Below are 19,272 nucleotides of genomic sequence, written 5' to 3'. Positions count from 1 at the left end.
TACACTTTTCGACTCTGCACTCACGTGTCTAGTTGGTTGCACGGTGCAACACCGACTCGTCTACTTCGTCGATTTGGTGTCAAGTAGTGTATTTGGTGTCTGCACCGTTTGCACTACGTTCTGTAGCGGTGTAGTGTGTGGTGTAAGGTCACGTGGTGCGTGCTAACTAATAAAATGAACGTTGAAAGCAGCAGACAGGCATTTGTTGAATCTTCTGAACTTGAACATCGATATCCGTCTACTTGGTTGAATGCCATTTCCTTGCATCAGCCTGACACCGGGATACACAAGCACTATACCAAGTGTCAAAAAGTGCAGCGAACTAGACGGGGCTATTAGGATACTCTTACCGGTCGGGGTGTATGGAGTGAGCCTTTCTGAAGACATCCAAATGTCAACCTCACTTCCATGTAGTACACCTGCATTTTGCAGACTAACGAGGCTCTGGCGTCTGAACCAGCAACCAGTAAAATCTTCTGTGAGGCTTGGGTTTCGTGCTGTCTATATGTCTTTGTGATTGTCCCTTCATCTGATCCGTCTTTTCAGCATTCATCTTCATCTTTACAAAGCTAAAAGTGGCAGAAATGCCAAATATAATATATGAAATCATTCTTACCTGTCATGAGGCCTTTCCCGTTATTCTCTTCTATCTCCTCTATGCAGGCATCGAGGAAATCTCGTTGCTGCCCCTCGACACGTGTTTCGCGGTGGTTCTTGATGGTTTCCTAAAATTGCAAAATTAAATAACTTTTTTCTGCAGACAATGCTACCATATTTTCTATTTCCAGTCGTGAATATTTTCTTACTCCTAATATGAATCTGCTGGCAGTGTTGTTAAAGGTCCAGGAATTTTAAATAAATTCAATTCCGGTCCAGGAGAGAAAATCCGCAAGCGTAAATTGGTTCTGGACCGTAAAGGACCTTTTTATCTGTAAAGTATTTCAATTCGGTCCAGGAACTATTTTTCCGGATCAATTTAAACACGGCCAAGGAACCTATTTTAATGAAATAATACACAACTTGGACCGAATTTAAATTGTGCGAGAAAAAAGGTTCCGGTGCTGTAGCGGAACCCAAGAGAACCCATTGGATTTTATGGGTTCCTGGATTTTAAACAACCTTGTCTGCAGGTGACTGACTCCGAATGCCAATTACAGAGCAAGAGTCAGAATTTGAAAAGTTTAGAATTCTTGAAACTTGTGTAAAACAGGTTTAATTGACCCCTCCAGCTTGAATCCTGGCCTTCATGTTAACGGAGAATTCATAACGGAGCAAAAAGCGACACTTGCCTCTTGGGAACGAGCCAATTAACAGCAACGTCTCACACCGCAAGGTTTCACCCTGCGAAAAAATACGTTAATTCAGATGTCGTCTATGTGCCAAGTTGCCTGGACCTCTCTGGTATGCCCCTGCTTATTTTCACAGACATTGTCGTATGATATGTTACTGGGAACACACTCGATCGGCTGTCCAACGTACGAGGGCAAATCGAAAAGTCTGTGCTCCATTTTTTTTAAAGCCGAAATATGAGGGGCAGTCAAATGAAAACCGAACACCCGCTACAAAGTGACAATGGAGTTGGTTTTATTCAAAAGTAATTGCCACAAGTGTTAAGACATTTATCCCACTGGGAGACGAGACGATCAATTCCAGTCTTGTAGAAAGATGTAGGTCGCTGTCGGATCCACAACCTCACCTACTGTTGCACTTCCTCGTCCGAATGAAATCGACGTCCACGAATGTCTTTCTTCAGGTCACCAAAAATGTGGGAAGTCACAAGGGGAAATATCGGGGCTGTACGGAGGATGTTCAAGCGTTTCCCAGTCAAATGTCTGAAGCTCATCCCTCATCAGATTGGCAGTATGGGGACGGGCGTTATCATGCGAAAGGATGATTCCGTCCGACAGCATTCCAGGGCGTTTTGACTTTATGGCGCGTAGCAGTTTATGTAACGTGTCTGCATAGCGCTGCGCATTGATTGTGGCTCCACGCTCTAGGAAGTCGACAAGCAAAGGGCCCTTTCAGTCGAAGAAGAAGCTCAGCATGACCTTACCGGAACTCGTATGGACAGCCTTGGATTTCTTTGGCGGGGGAGAATCGACGTGTTTCCATTGTTGGCTTTGTCGTTTGCTCTCGGTCTCAAAATGGTGGCACCACGTTTCGTCCCCTGTGACGATACGTGACAGAAACGCATACTCTTCCTCGTGGTTCCGCTGCAAATGACTCATACATCCAGTCGTTCTGTCAATCTTTTGTCCCTCCGTCAGTTCATGCGGAACCCACTGCGCGCAAATTTTTTGGAACTGCAGGTGATCTTTGATAATGGCATGCACAGAGCCATGACTAATGCCAACCTGAACACGAATTTCTTTCTCTGTGATTCGTCGGTCTTCCCAGATCAGACCATCGATCCTCGTAATCACATCAGGCGTAATGGCTCGATGGGCCTGTCCCGGGCGCGGATCGTCTTGCAGTGATGTGCGTCCTTCGCGAAATCTCTTCTGCCACTCGTGCACACTTGTCAGGGACATGCAGTGTTCGCCATACACTGCAGACATGCGACGATGACTTTTGCGTGTTCCAGCACCCTCAGCCACCAAGAAACGAACCACACCTCTCTGCTCTTCTTTGCTTGCCTCCATTTCCAATGCTGGACGAACATACTTTTCACTACGCTCACCTCCTGAGCAATGACGAAGCAGCTGTGTGGACCTGTGTGTTTTCACTATGCATTTCTCCTACCCTACAGATGGCAGTATAGATACGTAACAACAGTGTTGCCAACTTTTGCGAAGAATGTGGGTGTGGGTGGAATTTGCGAGGAATGGGGGAAATAATAAACATGCAGGGAAATCAAAATATAGGAATTGTTCTATGTACCTTCCACTATTTTTTCATATAGTCACCGCAGTGGTTCTGGTATTAGTCTCATCGCATTGCTAGTTTGGAGATGCCGCTGTTGTAGAATTCGGCCGGTTGATCGTAGAATCAGCGTTAGACAGCGGTCTTCGTCGCCGCAAATGAACCTATGTTCTGTTAGAAACTTTTTCAGTGGACCACTGGGGGCGAGGTCTGGACTATACGGTGCATGTTCCAGATTCTCCCATTCGAATGACTGAAGTCTGTCGATGGACCTGTTTGCCACATGAGGCCTGGCGTTATCGTGGAGGATAACCACATTGTCCACATTGAGAATTACTTGGCGCTTTTTCCTGATGGCAGCTCGCAGACGCGAGAGTGTGCCACGGTAGCTGTGAGCGTTGATGGTGTCACCTCGTGGCATGTAATACAGAAGGAGTGGTTCTCGGCGATCACGGAAGACCGTGAACATCACCGTGGCAATGTTTTCCGTTGTGAGCGAGGAGCAATGACCGATCATTGTCATGAAGGTCTTCTCGGCCGTTTTCGAACCCACCACCGCACACTTCCCAAAGCGAGACACTTCTCTATACGACGGCTTCATTTCCCTATGGATCTCGATGGGCGTTTGTCCCCTGCTCCATAGAAAACGAATAACACTTCGCTGTTCATACGACGTGGACGTGTTGCGTACTACAGCCATCATTGCCTACTGACAGCAGTGTGGTCTTGGAGTAGCCGGGAGTTAACGCTAGGCCGTTCCAAGAAAAACCTATTTGCATTGAATGGATATCTCAGTTTCTCAATCACACTATTTTTTCGGTTTGCCCTCGTAATAGCTAAATAACAATATTGAACATTTAATCGCGAAAAAAAAAAGAAATCAAGAGTGTCTTCCAATTCAGTGTTTGTCTCAAAGAATTTCCAGTTGAAGACCACAGGGAAAGAACCTGCTTGGTCCATTTTCTTGATTTTACAGAAGAGCACGCAATTTCCTTCTTATGAGCACGTTCTGTCCCTGTATATGCAACCAAAATCTCTTTGCAACGGATGGAAAAAGCACTTTCTATTCTTGCACTATTGCAAGTTAGAAAGAACCTTCACAGAGCTATTTGACAGCACTTTACCTCAATTTGGCTAAAAGTGTTCCAAATGTGTCATTGCTGATCCACATTTCGTAAATAGATTTCTTTTCCATATAAGTGTCTGTTGAATTTCTGGGATTTTACAAAATTTCAGGAGCACACAGAAAACATTGAGGGGTCCCATATCATATATCCCCGCATTGTGGGGTTACATGCTTTGAATCTAAAGCAGTGGTTCTCAAACCGTGGTACGCGTACCCCTAGGTGGACATGAACGACTTGAAAGGGGTACGCAATCAGCTCAGTTGAGAAATGTCGAGAATACCCACTTTTTTCATACTTCATAGCATTAACAGTCAACAGGAAAATAAGGCTGATTTTTTGTCGCTGACACTCTTATATTTGTTTCATTTCTTAAATTTGGAGCAGAATATCCGCCTGAAAGTTTCAAGTGCACAACCAGACATCAAGAAACTGTATCAGGCTATGCAGGCACATCCTTCTCACTAGAAACTCTGAAGATTTACAATAAAAACTCCAAAATTATGCTTGACAGTTTGTTCAAAACCTTATTATTGTTCTTTACTTTTTTCTCAACAACTCTGGGAAAAATATATGAAAATTAAAGTTTTTTTTAATGTTTTTTTAGCATGCATGTTTCCCATTTTTATTCCTGTATCTTATCAGAAATGTTCCGAACACCCAGTAAAATAATAAACATAGAATTCTCATGTTTATTTGTTTACCATCTTTCCACATACAGCCGGAATACCATTTTGCTCCATTGCAGATTCACGCCTCCAACATATCAAAACCGCCCCACCAATCAGGCAGTCAATAAAGGAATCCCCAAAACCCTCTATTCTGAGAAAACCTATGATCTAGACCATCGAAGGATCTAATTTTCAAGAAATTATCGGAAGAAGAAGCTCACTCACCTGCAGGAAATTCCAAAAACATTCAACGAACTCCATCGTCTGCTTGTAGCCCGATATTTCCGGGAAGAAATACCTCAGCTCCGGTATTATAGCCAGAAGAGCGGCACACGAGAAAGTGTCTCTGTGGGCCCTGTTCATCAGATGCCACAGCTTCAGAAGCACGGGGTCGTCGTACTTGAATCTGCGACCAATTATCAGCACCCACAAGCAGTTCATGACGGGCAGCTCGAAGACGTTCTCCATGGCGACCCCAGCCTCCCCCGCCTCACGGCCCTTGTCCCTCAGCTCCTGGACGAAGTGGATGGCCTCGTCCACGATGAAGCTCTCCATGCTGTTCCTCCCGAAGCCGAAGTCCTTCATGTGGTGCACGGTGAACTTCCGCTGCTGTTGCCAGGGAACGCCGTTCGACATTATTATACCTACAGAAGGAAACCAATATGGCTTTACACATATAATTTCTTTCAAGTACGGTAATACAGGGTGCGCCACGGGAAACGGACGGTTTTCAAATGAAGAATTCAAGAACAAACGATGCTCAAATGTCCACTTGCGCCATGACTGCAACTGACAGTGCATGTACTGCTGTTACGCCGAGCCGGGTCGAAAATGGCATGGCCGAGCGAGTTCAATGCCACCCTAATTCCATACCTACCCCCTCTCCCTGCTTCGATTTAGCCATTTGAAAACCGTCCGTTTCCCGTGACGCACCCTTTAGTATGCCAAATGATATTTAATATATTAATATAGACTCACAATCCGATGTCAGAAAACGTAAACCGAAATTATTTCTGTGTTCGGGTGTAAAAATCTAGCTTGGCTACAATATTGTTCAGATACTGTTTATTAGTTGCCCATATAGCACAAAAGTTCCAGGGAAATCCATACGATATCCACAAATGTCCAGGCCAGGTACATGGATATTGTAGATATCTATTAGACGTCCATAGAATGTCCCATCCTGGATATTCAGTTATGGATATCCATAGGACATCATTGGATATCCCGTCCTGGATATCCAGATAATGCCCCTACCTGGATATCCATAGAATGTCCCGTCCTGGATATTCATGGGATATGCGGTATATGTTCATGTGTTATTCAAAAGTTTATATACATGTTTTGATATCCGTGCAAAGGTTCATTCATAGTGTCCAGTCATTAATATATTATATGCAAACTCTGTGATGCAGTCTCAATAAAAAAATTTAAAAAACTTACAAACTTCCTCCTAAGGCAACGTGTCGTTTACAGTCCATTGTCTCACCCAGCGTCTCACGCATGCGAGAAGACTAGGTGAAAGTTCCTTTGCCTCTGTAGGTCCATTCCCGATTAGTCTTACTGTGCACAAAGTGAACTTAAAACACCAACTCAATCAATCAATCACTCAGGCTTTGCGTCAGACCGTCCTTTGCGTTCTGATTTCGCCAGTGCCATGCTGCAATCGATAGACGAAGACAACGACTACCTTCAGAAAGTGATGTTTTCTGACGAAGCCACGTTCCACGTGTCCGGGCATGTTAACCGCCATAATGTTCTGATATGGGGTTCGCAAAATCCCCATGGCACTCGTGAACACATGCGTGATAGCCCAAAGTTGAATGTGTGGCGTGGACTGATGCGTGATAGAGTGATAGGCCCATTTATCTTTGCCGAGAAGTCCATTACCAGTAACATTTACTACGACATGCTTGAACAGTACCTCCTTCCTCAGTGGGAGGAATTCCATAAGTTTTCAACAAGCTGGGGCAACCCCTCATTGGTCTAAGGATGTTCGAGGTCTTCTGGATAGGCATTTCCCTGGCAGGTGGATAGGCCGTGATGGACCTATTCCCTGGCCACCGCGCTCTCCTGATATCACACCCTTTGATTTCTTCTTGTGGGGGTATGTCAAAGATTATGTTTACCGCACTCCTGTTCCACATGTTGCTACTCTTCGAAGAAGAATAACGGAGAGTATCCTAACTGTTACTGGTGATATGCTGGGGTGTGTATGTGCAGAAATGGATTACCGCCTTGATGTTCTGAGGGGCGCTCATTGAGGTGTATGGCATATAAATGTGGAGAGTTTTAGCTCATTTTGCAATCAACAGCATTGTTCTGTTGCATGTAGTTTCCGAGCTATGTTTTTGTCATGGTACCGGGACTTTATGAACACCCTGTATAACATTATCGGATATGTGTGTGTATTTGTGTCCATCTGTACATGTGTGTGTGAGACAAAGAAAGAGAGAGAAAGGGATGTACTTGAGGTAGACGTATGTGTGTACGTGATCTTTCATATGTGTACGTGATCTTTCATATGTGTAAATCTAGTTCAGGAATGTTTTTTTCGTATCTAACATATGTGTGAAAAATATCAAGATAATATCCATTTTGTTCATGTGAACAAAATCGCACAGAGGTCCGAAAAATATCCAAATATGATGCACAGAATCTACAAAACGTATCCAAAAATGTTCCACAGAATGCCCAAAACATATCCAAAAAATATCCAGAGAATGTCTAAATCATATCCTTCATGGATATCCTATTGATATCCTCTGGACGGAGATATGGATATCCAGGGGATATCCAATGGAAATATACTGGATATCCAGAACTTTGATACGAATATCCAGAAGATATCCATAAGATGTCTTCTAGATATTTGGGTACTGTGTGAGTGCCCATGGATGGTTTTTAGAGTGACTGTACTTTCGACATTTCGAGAGATTTCTTCTCCGAATATTAGGTATGAAGCTCGTCAGCACACACGTCTAAAAGACATCCATTGGATATTCGTGTCGGAAATTTTGACTATCCAATAGATATCCAGGAATATCCAATAGACATCGATAGCATGTTCCCTGGATATCTATTTGTCCGCATACATGATATCGAGTGGTATGCAGAAGAATATTATCTTTAGGCGAATTCGTTTTACATAATTTTTGCACGTACTTTGGATATTCTATGGATAAGAAAAATTACATTTGGATCTTATCTGGACGTTGTTTAGATGTTAAAAGAACATTTTTGGACAAGTTTTTAACATTTTCTGGGTTTTATTGCAATGTAAAAAGAATGTTTCCTGGATGTATTGTTGAGTAGATTGTAACTTTCTCTGGACATTTTCCTATTATATATGGATATAACTTTATCAGGACACTATTTAGGCATCAGATAGATGTCTCCTGGATTTGTTTGTATAATTATTTAGCAAAATCTCAGGAAATCGCGTATATTCTAGAAAATACTGTCCATTATTAAGAAACTTTTTATAGAGTTATGGATATTTCATCACCGTTTTGTACACACATATATAGCATTTATAACATGCACCCCTCTCTCTCTCTCTCTCTCTCTCTCTCTCTCTCTCTCTTTCTCTCACACACACACATACACACGCACAGACAACACGCACGGAGGCACACAAACACACAGTCACCCGTCTAAATTTCCGAAAAATCTTTTATAATTATGATAAGCAGAGTATGCACCTAACTTGAGCATATTCTTCACTTCCACGTTTAAGCACCGCACTTTACTCTGCCGGGGGATCGTCAGGAATTAATCCCGGTTTCGCCGAAGGCCTTTGGCGCGAATTTTAAATTCGTACACTTATTTGACAAACAATTTTATAACTCGTAGACTGTTTGACCAATGTACTTCGGGTAACCTTTGTTTTGCAGCTAAAACATCAGGTCATGGAACCGTGCAGAAATCAAAACGAAAGCCAATAAGAAGGGTTGGCTGGACCGCGGCTCCCAACTTTCAATGAAAAAAATCATAAAAAATGGGGAGTTTTTTCACATATTCGATAATGTAATACACCCAGGAACATGAAATGACTTTCATTCGGTTGAGAAAGAACCATTCTTTGAAAATAAGGCTAAAGTTTGCCTCCCCATTCCAAAATAGCGGGGCAAGAGGGGGTAAACTCCCCTTTTAAATGATTTATTCATTGTAAGTTGGGGGCCGCGGTCAACGCAACCCCTCTTATTGCCTTTGGCGTTTTGATTCCTGCACGGTTGCATGCCCTGATGTTCTAGCTGCAAAACAAAAATTACCCGAAGTAGATTGGTCAAATAGTCTACGAGTTATAACATTTTCTTGTCAAATAAGTGTACGAATTTAAAATTCGCGCCAGCTTCCATACGTAACTTTGGAGCCGGGGGGAAGGGGGGTCCTGGGTGGGTGGGTTTTCTTCCACATGACATTTCAAAGTATTATCTGAACATCTGTCAGCGTTTACAACCTCACATACAAGTATGAAGGTCCTCAAAGCACATGCATTTTTTAATCAGTACAATGGTCCCGTACGGGACCATCGGCGGACTAGGCCTACATTTTCGATGCTCTCGTAGGGGACCATTGGTCGACGAAAGGTTAAACTGGTGTGATGACGGCGAGCGAGATACGCGTACGAAGACTCATAAAATAACTTCTACTAGACCCTTTGAATGAGTCAAACAGATATCAAAATATTTGTCAATTTTTAATAACATGTGGACTAATACTGTATAACCCATGTTATCCAGCACTTTGTAGTACCACATGTTATCCAGCACTGGATAGGCCTACCCCATGGATATCCAAGGTGGGACATTCTCTAGATATTCAAGAAGGGAGATCCTATGGACGTCAAATTGATATCAAGAGCTTGATATCTCATGGCGTATAATGTATAGCCTATACTTATTATCCATGTATCCTATATCCAGAAACGTCCAGTAGATTTCCGTTGGATATTCCCTCGATTTTAGTTTTCAATGTATTAAAGCGTTGAATTAGGTGAAATCCATATCTCCGTCCAGAGGACATCCACGAAGGATATGATTTAGAAATTCTCTGGATATTCTTTGGATATGTTTTGGGCATTCTGTTAAAAATTTTTGGATACGTTTTGGAGATTCTGTGGATCATATTTGGACATGTTTTGGACATTCTATGGAACACTTTAAACAAAATCTCTATTTATCTGTTATTTACTATTATTCGATGTGCCTTCAACTGGTATGGAACCTGGGATACCTTGATTACAAGGCAACGACGCTACCACTGCACCATCGGGGAGATAAAGAAGTTTATAAACGTTAATGATTGAATTCAATTATTGCTTCAATTGCACGATAAAGTATGAAATAATATCTAGGTTCATTTCTACCCGAAACACATCCTATTTATGTCCATTATTGGATATCCAGTTTCGGACAAATCTAGTTCTGTATTGGGTACCAAGAATTGGCTGAATTTTAGATATCCAATTTTGGAACAAGATCTGCCAACGTATTGGATAATCAGAATTGGATGAGTCTTTGATAGCCAGTTCTAGAATTGGTTGACATTCAGATATCCAGTTCTGGATATCCCATGGATATCCAGAGTTTGATATCTATAGATATCTATAGATCTGATCTCAACATTGAGGATATGCAATGGATTTGTGCTGTATGGGAAGTTCCAGACAAGCAAGGAAAGTCGTACCTTATTTTCCTGTCAACATCGGAGGGACATACACCCCTTCAAGATTGTGTCGAACCTTATGTCTGACTTTCCTTACGTTTCTCGAAACTAAGCGTGTTCATATCTTGTCATCTATTCACTTCACGAAAAAAGTTCAAAGTACAAAAATTGTTCAGAATAAGACCATATTTCTAAATACGAAAAGGCACATCAATATCCATATTTATATTATTTTAAATGAAAAATAGCCCCGCCCCGTCTAGTTCGCTGCACTTTTTGACACAAGGTGCAGTCCAGGTGTATCGCTGTGAGAGGCTGGTGCAAGGAAATGACGTTCAACCAAGTAGACGAATAGAGGGGTTCAAGTTCAGAATATTAAACAAATGCCTGTCTGCTGCTTAAAACTTTCATTTGATTGTTGCTCTCTCCACGAAAATAGACCAGTCAATGTCGAAGCTTCATCTTGCCTCCTCCACACTCCTGGCCCTCCAGGGTTGCCACACTTCTTCTAAGCTGCTCAATCGACACTTCGCGCATTTAGCTATGCGGTTTATTTGGTCGGTTGAAATTATTGCTTACTGGCAAGACTGTAGGTGAGCGGCGTGACCTTGACTGGACTCTTTTCATGGCTTTAGCTTTAGTTAGCACGCACCACATGATCTTACACCACATACTACACCGCTCCAGAACGTAGGCAGACGGCACAGACCAAATCAACAAAGTAGACGAGTCGGTGTTGCACCGTGTAACCAACTACACGCGCGAGTGCAGAGAGAGTAAAAATGTCCAGCGAAATAGACGGGGCACACCATGCTTGGAAACCCATAACACAGGACTTAATGAATGGATTATTTTTTTGTTTTAAGTCCACTTTATGCAACCCAGGACTTAGGGGAGACATGCATACATTGAATTTCTTCACAAAACAACACACATGAACAGCAATTGCAAAGACAACACCATCAGAGCGATGCGCTTGGAGGCGTTGAGACTGCAATTCAGACGAGCGGCGCTTTTGTCTGCGCATACCAATATACGAATTGCACTTTATGTCTTCATTCAGCTGATTTGAAAACTATTCACAATAGATGGGTTGCCGTTCCAAGAATAAGCCACCAAAATACTCGATACCATCAAGTATATATGTGAATAAAATTTATATAAATACATTTTTAAAATATCGATCATTTGTGCTTTATTTTATATAGTTTAGGTTTTTGAAAGCATTTAAAGTAAAATAGCGCAAGCAGCATCATCTTATGGCACACCGTTATCGCCCAAATGCAATTTCTCGAAATTTTCAAAATGGCGGACATTTTTGAAAATTTATGTATGTTCCCTAACTCCGATTTTCGGTGATTTTTCTCATGAGATACAGGCGGGTTCCAAGGAATGTAATGAGACAAAAATTAGCTTTCTATTTTTTTTCGTCTCGGGACAAAATATACTCTATGTATATTATTTTAAATGGAAAATGTGTATCGTGAAGCGCCGCACTTACCTCCCCTGATGGATCTGTAGAGGAACTTGGCTATGTGTCCGGTGGGTCTTGCTTCAAAGGCGTTGTGGACGAGGACCTTCATCACCATCTCTCTCCCGCTCACCACCACCATCTTCTTCCTCCCCCAGAACTTCAGCCCCATCACTGGACCATACCTCCCCGTCAGCTCCGCTATCGTCTTGGACCACACTTTCTTCTTGCGCCAGAGTAAGAGGGCTCTGGTGACACTCCCTGCAGAAAAACACCTAATTTAATCCTCCAACAAGGTTGTCAAAGGTCCAGGAACCCATAACTTCTAATGAGTAGGGAAAGGATTTTAAGGTGCAAAGTTATGATACAGAAAGGGAAAAGAAAGGTTCCGAAAATGTTTTCAAAAAGTGCTGATAAAATGCCTTTATTCAATGCTCTCTTTTTCTGTGACTTCTGTATATAAACAGTGGCGGCCGATGAAAGGGCTGCAGGACTGCAGCCCCCACCCTAAACAAATTATATTTTGTTGCCCTTAGTGCAAAAATTAAATATTTATGCTTCCGCTATCATACTGCTTCCCGTTGCGCTGTGTGGAGCTTTCAAATTTACTTGGCTCGCGACAAGAGGCAAACTGGTATATGAAGCCGCATCCCCCTCGGTGACTGCCAGTACATCTCGGATAAGAAACCTTTTCTCGAGCAGGCCTCATCTCCAGGAAGCTATCAACTCGGGGCAAGCCCCGGCACCTAGCGACCTGTTGGGTGAGATGAGTCAAGGCAAATGGATAATAAACCTTTTCCTGCTCCCACAAAAATAGGCAATAATTAGGCTGGAGAGTTCAATGAACTAACCGATCTCTAACTACGCACTGGTAATGATCAGGGTGGAGACCCGAAAGCCAACTGTAAAGTTGAAAATTCAACGTACAGTACATCTCAATGTTAACTCTAACGTAAGCACCGCTTCCACTTCCTTCCCTGCTAGGCCCTTGTCATGCTAAAAAGCGGGCTGCATTTAAAGCAGTCCAATGTACGGTGGCGCTGCCAAGTGGTAGAAATCGAAAGCTCTGACACTATGATATGGCGACACCTCGTATAAACATGCGATTACCGAGAGAAACAGTGGTCTGTCATGTAACGCATCCGTTTCGCTTGTCAGTAAGTGCGTGATAGTTTAAGTTTCCGAATCGATTCAAAGAGTTATTTGTTTTCTGGCAATAAGTTATATAATCTGGTGTTCTGAATGGTAAATCGTACAGGTCAACAAGAACAATTCAATGAAAGACCGCCGCATGAGTTCATCTTCAAATAGTTAAGGTTTTTTTTTATTTAATTTTTTATGAATGCAGTCCTCCTAACAAAAGTACCATGAGCCGCCACTGTATATATAATGCACGTACACCGCATAGGGAACTGTGGTTCTGTCGAATAGGTTATGTTGAAGATTGTGTTTTCTCTCGCGGGTTATCGCTACATTATCTTGGGAGCTATTGGGGCTGGAATCATTATATTACACTATTTTATAGTTCTTGTTCCGCTCTACAAAATGAGACTATAGGATTTTCTGTAGCTGCGCAAGAAGCTATAAAATTCGTTATTTTTCTGTCCAATTTTTCAACAAAACATGAAAAAAAGAAAGGAATGGGTGCTCAAGCATCAAAGAGGGGGTAAAAGAAGATAAATGAGATAATCTCACGAAAAGGTGTAACAAAGTGTGTTCATTTCACTTGATTCGATGTCTTAAAATACATATCTCAAACGATCGGTATGCAAACAGCTATACTTTTTGGTAAGGTGCTGCACCTTAAAATCCCTTCCCTAATAATGAGTTCTATTGGTTTCCGCTGCAGGACCGCAACCTTTTAAATTCGGTCCAAGTTGCGTATTGTCTCATTTCAGTACGGAACTTGGACCCTATTTAAACTCGTCCAGGTTCAAAAGGTTCTTGGACCGTATTGAAATTGATCCGCAAAAATGGTTCCTTGGACAGTATTTAAATTGATCCAGAGAAAAGGTTCCTGCACAGTATTTAAGTTGATCCGGAAAAAAGTTCCGCCCAGAACCCATTTACGCTTGCTGACTTTCTCTTCTGGACCTTAATTGAATTTATTTGAAATTATTTGATCTTTAACAACCCTCCCCGAAATAAGTTGTAGAATTGTGGATTAAGGAAGACCGTACAAATTTGCCATCTTACAAATGTGTACTTACAAATATCAACAGTCCTCAAAGGAAACTATTATCAATTTTACACATCAAATATTCAAAAATACATAATTATTTACTCATAACTTGTTGATTTAATACTTTAAATAGTTCGGAAGAACGTATGTTTTGAACAAAACTCCCACAAATATTGCATTTGGTTGCTAACGACTGTATAGAGATAGTAACTAATTCAATGTTTCAAATTTTAATGAACACACAATGAATATTTTTGTCCAAGGAGAAAATAATATGTGCATCTACGTAATTTATACCAATTATTTTAACTTGAAGTACATTAAAAGAATATTATTGCGCAGTTTCCAAGATCAAGAGAAATATTAAAACATTATTCAAATTAAACCTGCAAAGTTGTTAAATGCATTACTGTAGTGATGGATAAATAAACTTAGTCCGGAGTACAGCACCAAGCTGTTACAATCATAAGACACTTATACGTGTAGTTAAACATTATGTATTTGAACCATAATTGTATCTTACCTGGTGGATAACCTTTTGGATGCCTCGTAATCAAATGTAGGAACAGTATTAGAGCAATCGAAGGGAGTATGAGGAACAGATACATTTCGTGTGATCACTTCAACCACCACGCCTGCAATGAAACGAAGCCAGTGATATTTTATGAGCTAGAATAGAAAAAGCAAAATTCTGAACTTGCAATCTTAAGCCAAACATTCTTAATGTTCTCAAAATGCGTCACTAATTAACTAAACGCCAGAAGGGGTAGCTGGAAGCTTCTTTCCCTGGCCGTCACTCAGAAAAAAAGAGAAATTAATTAATGCTATTTTACCATTTTTTGTAGCATTTGGAGGTATATGAGATTATGACTCCATCTTAGGGATTTTTTTTTCAAATTGTCTAAACACCAAAGTAAAACGTTATTGTTACAGCATCGTGTAATATGAAATGTAGCACAATTTAAAAGAAATACCGTAATATACAATAATGACGTTTGTTTACCCGCCCTTCTGGCACTCTTCCTCATTCTATTCCTGTACTTATATATATATATATCTATCGCTTTGATCTCTGATCTCTGGTTATATATATATATATATATATATATATATATATATTGACTAATTTTACTTTAAAACCAGAGATCAGAGATTAAAGCGATAATAGAGGCCACGAGAAGAATCTCAAAATAGGCTTCACACAAAGTATTTTAAGTTTACTGGAGGAAAAAATAATTTAACACAATTAATTATTAAATGCATTTGCCAATCATTTCAGTTAAAAACAATATTTTGCTTTTCCATTCGCCGTATTTTCCATTAATAGCAAACTTGCTAAGAGTACCATGTCAGAAAATTTAAAAATACAGGGTGTCCGAATTGAAACGCCTTAATTTCAAATACTTATATTTATTTATTTATTTATTCAAAGTTTCAGATACAGCACTTTTAAGGCCATTTTACACTGAAAACTCTAACAAATAACAAGAACAAGTCAAGATGGTTTAAGGTAAAAACAAGAAAAGTTAAATATAAACATAAGGCATAAACAAGGAAACAAACAAAGATTTACATATTCATTTTTAGGGAAGATCGGAAAATGCTTTCAGGGGCAAAAATGTCTATGTTTGTGGGTAGTAAATTGTAGAACTGGGGCAGCCTGTGGAATAGAGCGCGCTGTATAAGGGAAAGCCTAGCGGTGGAGGTGTGGAACAATTTATGACAGTTGTATCATTTGATTAATTTTGTACTCGAGTGTATTGAGGTAGAAACGTCGCTGTGACGTGGTAGACTACCTCAGAGCTCCTCATGTCTCGCGGCTCGAGCGAGGTGGAAAGGGGGCGGTGCTAGTAGTTGAAACGGCAGATCGCTTGACGTCGGACTGGGAACCGAGCAGTGGCTTGACGTTTGTACGGGGTGTAATACCTGTAATTACGTGTTCGTATTGAATAAAGAGTAAGTCAAGGAAACTGATTCTTATTACTTCCCGTCGTCATAAGTATGGCGCACGAACAGGAGGACTCGATCGTCTACGTCGTTAGAATCTGGTTGTAGCTGTTAGATGGAAGAATTCAACTTTTTCGTCTGTGATGTTGGAACGTAAGTACTGAACTTTTTCTATGTGGAAAAGAAGAATGACGAATAACTTTATCGCGCTGTGATTGTAGTACCGAAACTATAAAATAGTTGTACTGAATACGGCGACTAAAATTCTTAGCTAGCAGTAACTGAAATTGAAAATGGCTACAAAAAAGGAATTGGAGTTTCTCTTTAAACAATTTGAAGCTAGACTCGCGGAACAAGTCAATAGTGTTGAAGCTAACGTCAAAGCTGATATTAATAGTGTTGAAGCTAATGTCAAAGCTGATATTAACAGTGTTGAAAGGAACGTCAAAGCGGATATTAATAGTGTTGAGGCCAGTATAAGTAATGTAGGCACCAGCATAGGTCTCTTAAGGCAAGACTTCGAATTATTGGAAGCACGAGTCGAAAAGAAAGTGTCTGATAATTTGGTCGAAACAAAGGAATGCACCCATGAACTAAAGGAACAAGTGGTCAACTTGAGCACGAAATTGGAAGAGAAGATAAACGAGGTTTCTGTTACGTGTGTAAATCAACATAAAAAATTGAGAGAGGTTTTCGATTCTCATGTAAAACAGGTAGAAAATGAATGCGTAGAAATTAAGAAAACACTCGAAATGAATCAAAAGAAGTTTGAAAGTTTAGTCAACCTTGTACATGGAAATGAAAGTAGTATGAAGGAGTTGTTTAATAACATTAGTGGACATGAAGTTGCTATTGATGAGTTGAATAGTAAATTTAACGAAATTAGTGTTAAGTCTGGACAAACTATTCAAGATCTAAACTTGAGCGTTCAAACCGTTCAACAGAAAATATCTAGTAATGACATTACTGTTAAGGGTTGCTTACAACAACTTACAGAGATTACTAACAAATATGAGGTTCTAGATGATAAGCTGGAGAATATTCGGTATCAAGTTAGAGATTTAACGAATGATTTTTCCATTTTAAGAGTAAGTGCTGAACCGGTAAAATCTTCTTTAGGATTAGAAACTAGAGTACAAGGCTTAGTTAGTCCTGATGTTCCTAGATTGTCTGAACAGCAAAGGGAAGCAAGGAAAGCTTCTTTACCCATTGAAAAAACTGAATATATCACGTTTAGAAAGCAAAGACCATTACGTAAAGGAGAATCTGATTCAGATGTAAAATCTTCTAGCTCTGAAACTAAAGTTCAGTTAAGGGGGCTTAAACGTAAATCTGCAAGTAGCTATAAGAGAGGTACAGTTGCGAAAAGCATGTCAAGAGATAAATTTCATGATAGTAGTTCGGAAAGTGGAACTGATCACAAAAGTAGTAGTTACAGAAGGAAGTTTGTACCTAGTACACTTAAGTACTCTGATCTAGATAGGTTACCTAAATTTACTGCAACTAGGATGGATTATTTAGCGTCACAATTTCTTCAAGAGGTTGAGGATCGCTTGGATATGTTAAATGTTCCCAAAAAAGATTACATGAAGTATGTACCAATGCTTTTAAAAGGTGTTGCTAAAAATTGGTTCTCTCAGGAGAAACTACACATTGTAGATTATAGTTCTTTTAAGGTTATTTTCCTTAATGCCTTTGAAAGTGCATCGTGGAAGTCAACATGTCTTGCAAATGTCTTGTGCAAGAGATACAGCAAAGAAAGTAGACAAACTCTGTTAAATTATTTCTGGTCACAGATTAATTTACTTAATTCCATTCAGCCAGACATGCCAGAATAGCAAAAAACTATTTTAGTAGCCCAACAGTTACCAAATAGAGTTAGAGAAGCAATCTTAAATCAACCTAATATTAGTCTTGGTACAGCTGCGGAATTGGTTGCGCGTCATGAAGCTTTGTATGCAAGTGCTGAAGGTGAAAGTAGGAGAGATGGAAGGCCTGTTGGTATTAGACAAGTACAAGTTGTTAATGAAACTAAAAGAAATAATCAATCTAGAGTAAGCAATATGCAAAATTCTAATACAAGCCATGAGACTAATGTAAGGAATTCTGGTAATTTCAGGAGATATGCCACTGATAATTATAGTAGTAATGATAGTAGATCTGGTCAAAGGTCTTGGAGAGTAAACCGTTTTCCATATTCTGGTAATAACTATAGAAATAGTAACTTTCGAGGTAGATACAATTATAGTAACCAAAATCGTATAAATGCTGATAATAGTAGACCTAGGTATAGAAATACTAGTACAAACACTGTGTCACACGATGATGTTCAAAACAATCCTCAAAGAAGTGAACCTAGATCTAGTACTAGGGAAGAAATAGAAAATGGTAATGGTGGGTCTTCACTTAGGGTGAATGCGCCCTGGTTTGTGCCTGAACAACCTTTAAACTAGATAGTGAGTCTATTGTTATTGTGACACAGAATAGCATAGACGAAGATGAGAATATTGTGTCAGTAGCCAATCTTAATACTGAAGATTTAAGAAACAAACTTTGTAATGAAAATTCTAGTAAAGCAAACTGTGAATCATGCCTTAAAAATGTATGTAGGGTAGATATTAATTTTTATGAAGACTTGTTAGCGAAATATAGTTCTAATAACTTAATGTTACCTGTAAACCTCAGGAACAAAGTCAAGAATACAACTTCTATCTTTGCAAATATTAATGGGATAGAGAGTAAATGCTTAGTAGATAGTGGTAGTGACATTTGTTTGATGTCGGAGAACAAATGGAAACGTATTACTAGCGAAGTCACCAGACCTAAATTAGAGCCAATAGAAGATATTATTTTGGTTGACTATTCTGGAAAAAGAAAACAGAAAGTACTTGGAAAATTTTGTGTTGATATAGAAATTGAAGATATTATGTTTTTTGTTCAGTTTGTTGTCGTCAAAGATTTGACAGTAGACATTCCTTTAGGTTTAGATTTTTTGTATAATGTAGAGGCTCTTGTAAACTTCAAGGAAAATTCTTTATTATTACACACCAAACAAGGTGAAAGGTTAGTTAAATTATTACCTATATCTTGTCCAACTTTTGATGTGAGTGAAGAGGCAGAGAGTAGTTGTCTTAAAGTAACACAAAAGTCAAAAGAGGAAATAACTGTTGCTAGTGTAGAAGATCTTAAATTAAAAGCTATGCAAGCTGAAATACTCGGTGAAGATGAAAAGAAGCAACTGTTTGATTTGTTACTTGAATTTAGGATGTTGTTTGATGAAAAACCTGGTTTATGTACTAAATATGAACATCATATTGAATTAGATACAACAGAACCTTTAGTTTC

At 40.0% G+C, this 19,272-nt stretch overlaps 1 protein-coding gene across 1 annotated transcript in view; it reads right to left on the bottom strand.

Moving 5' to 3' along the window:
- The window catches only part of LOC145981338 (methyl farnesoate epoxidase-like), a 51,555-nt gene that overhangs the window by 13,113 nt on the left and 19,170 nt on the right, over positions 1-19,272 (bottom strand). The window contains exons 2-5 of the mRNA XM_083114554.1: positions 14,504-14,615; positions 11,829-12,059; positions 4,883-5,301; positions 617-725 (exon numbers count right to left, since the gene is read on the bottom strand). Of these exons, the coding sequence (XP_082970680.1) occupies positions 617-725; positions 4,883-5,301; positions 11,829-12,059; positions 14,504-14,588 (844 nt within the window). The 5' untranslated portion in view covers positions 14,589-14,615. The remainder of the gene's footprint in view (positions 1-616; positions 726-4,882; positions 5,302-11,828; positions 12,060-14,503; positions 14,616-19,272) is intronic.

The sequence above is a fragment of the Lepisma saccharinum genome, chromosome 29 (assembly GCF_977018435.1).
Source record: "Lepisma saccharinum chromosome 29, izLepSacc3.1, whole genome shotgun sequence".
In the NCBI taxonomy this organism is placed as follows: domain Eukaryota; kingdom Metazoa; phylum Arthropoda; class Insecta; order Zygentoma; family Lepismatidae; genus Lepisma; species Lepisma saccharinum.
Note: the sequence above shows the minus strand (reverse complement) of the source record. Positions and strands in the feature narration are given on the sequence as shown.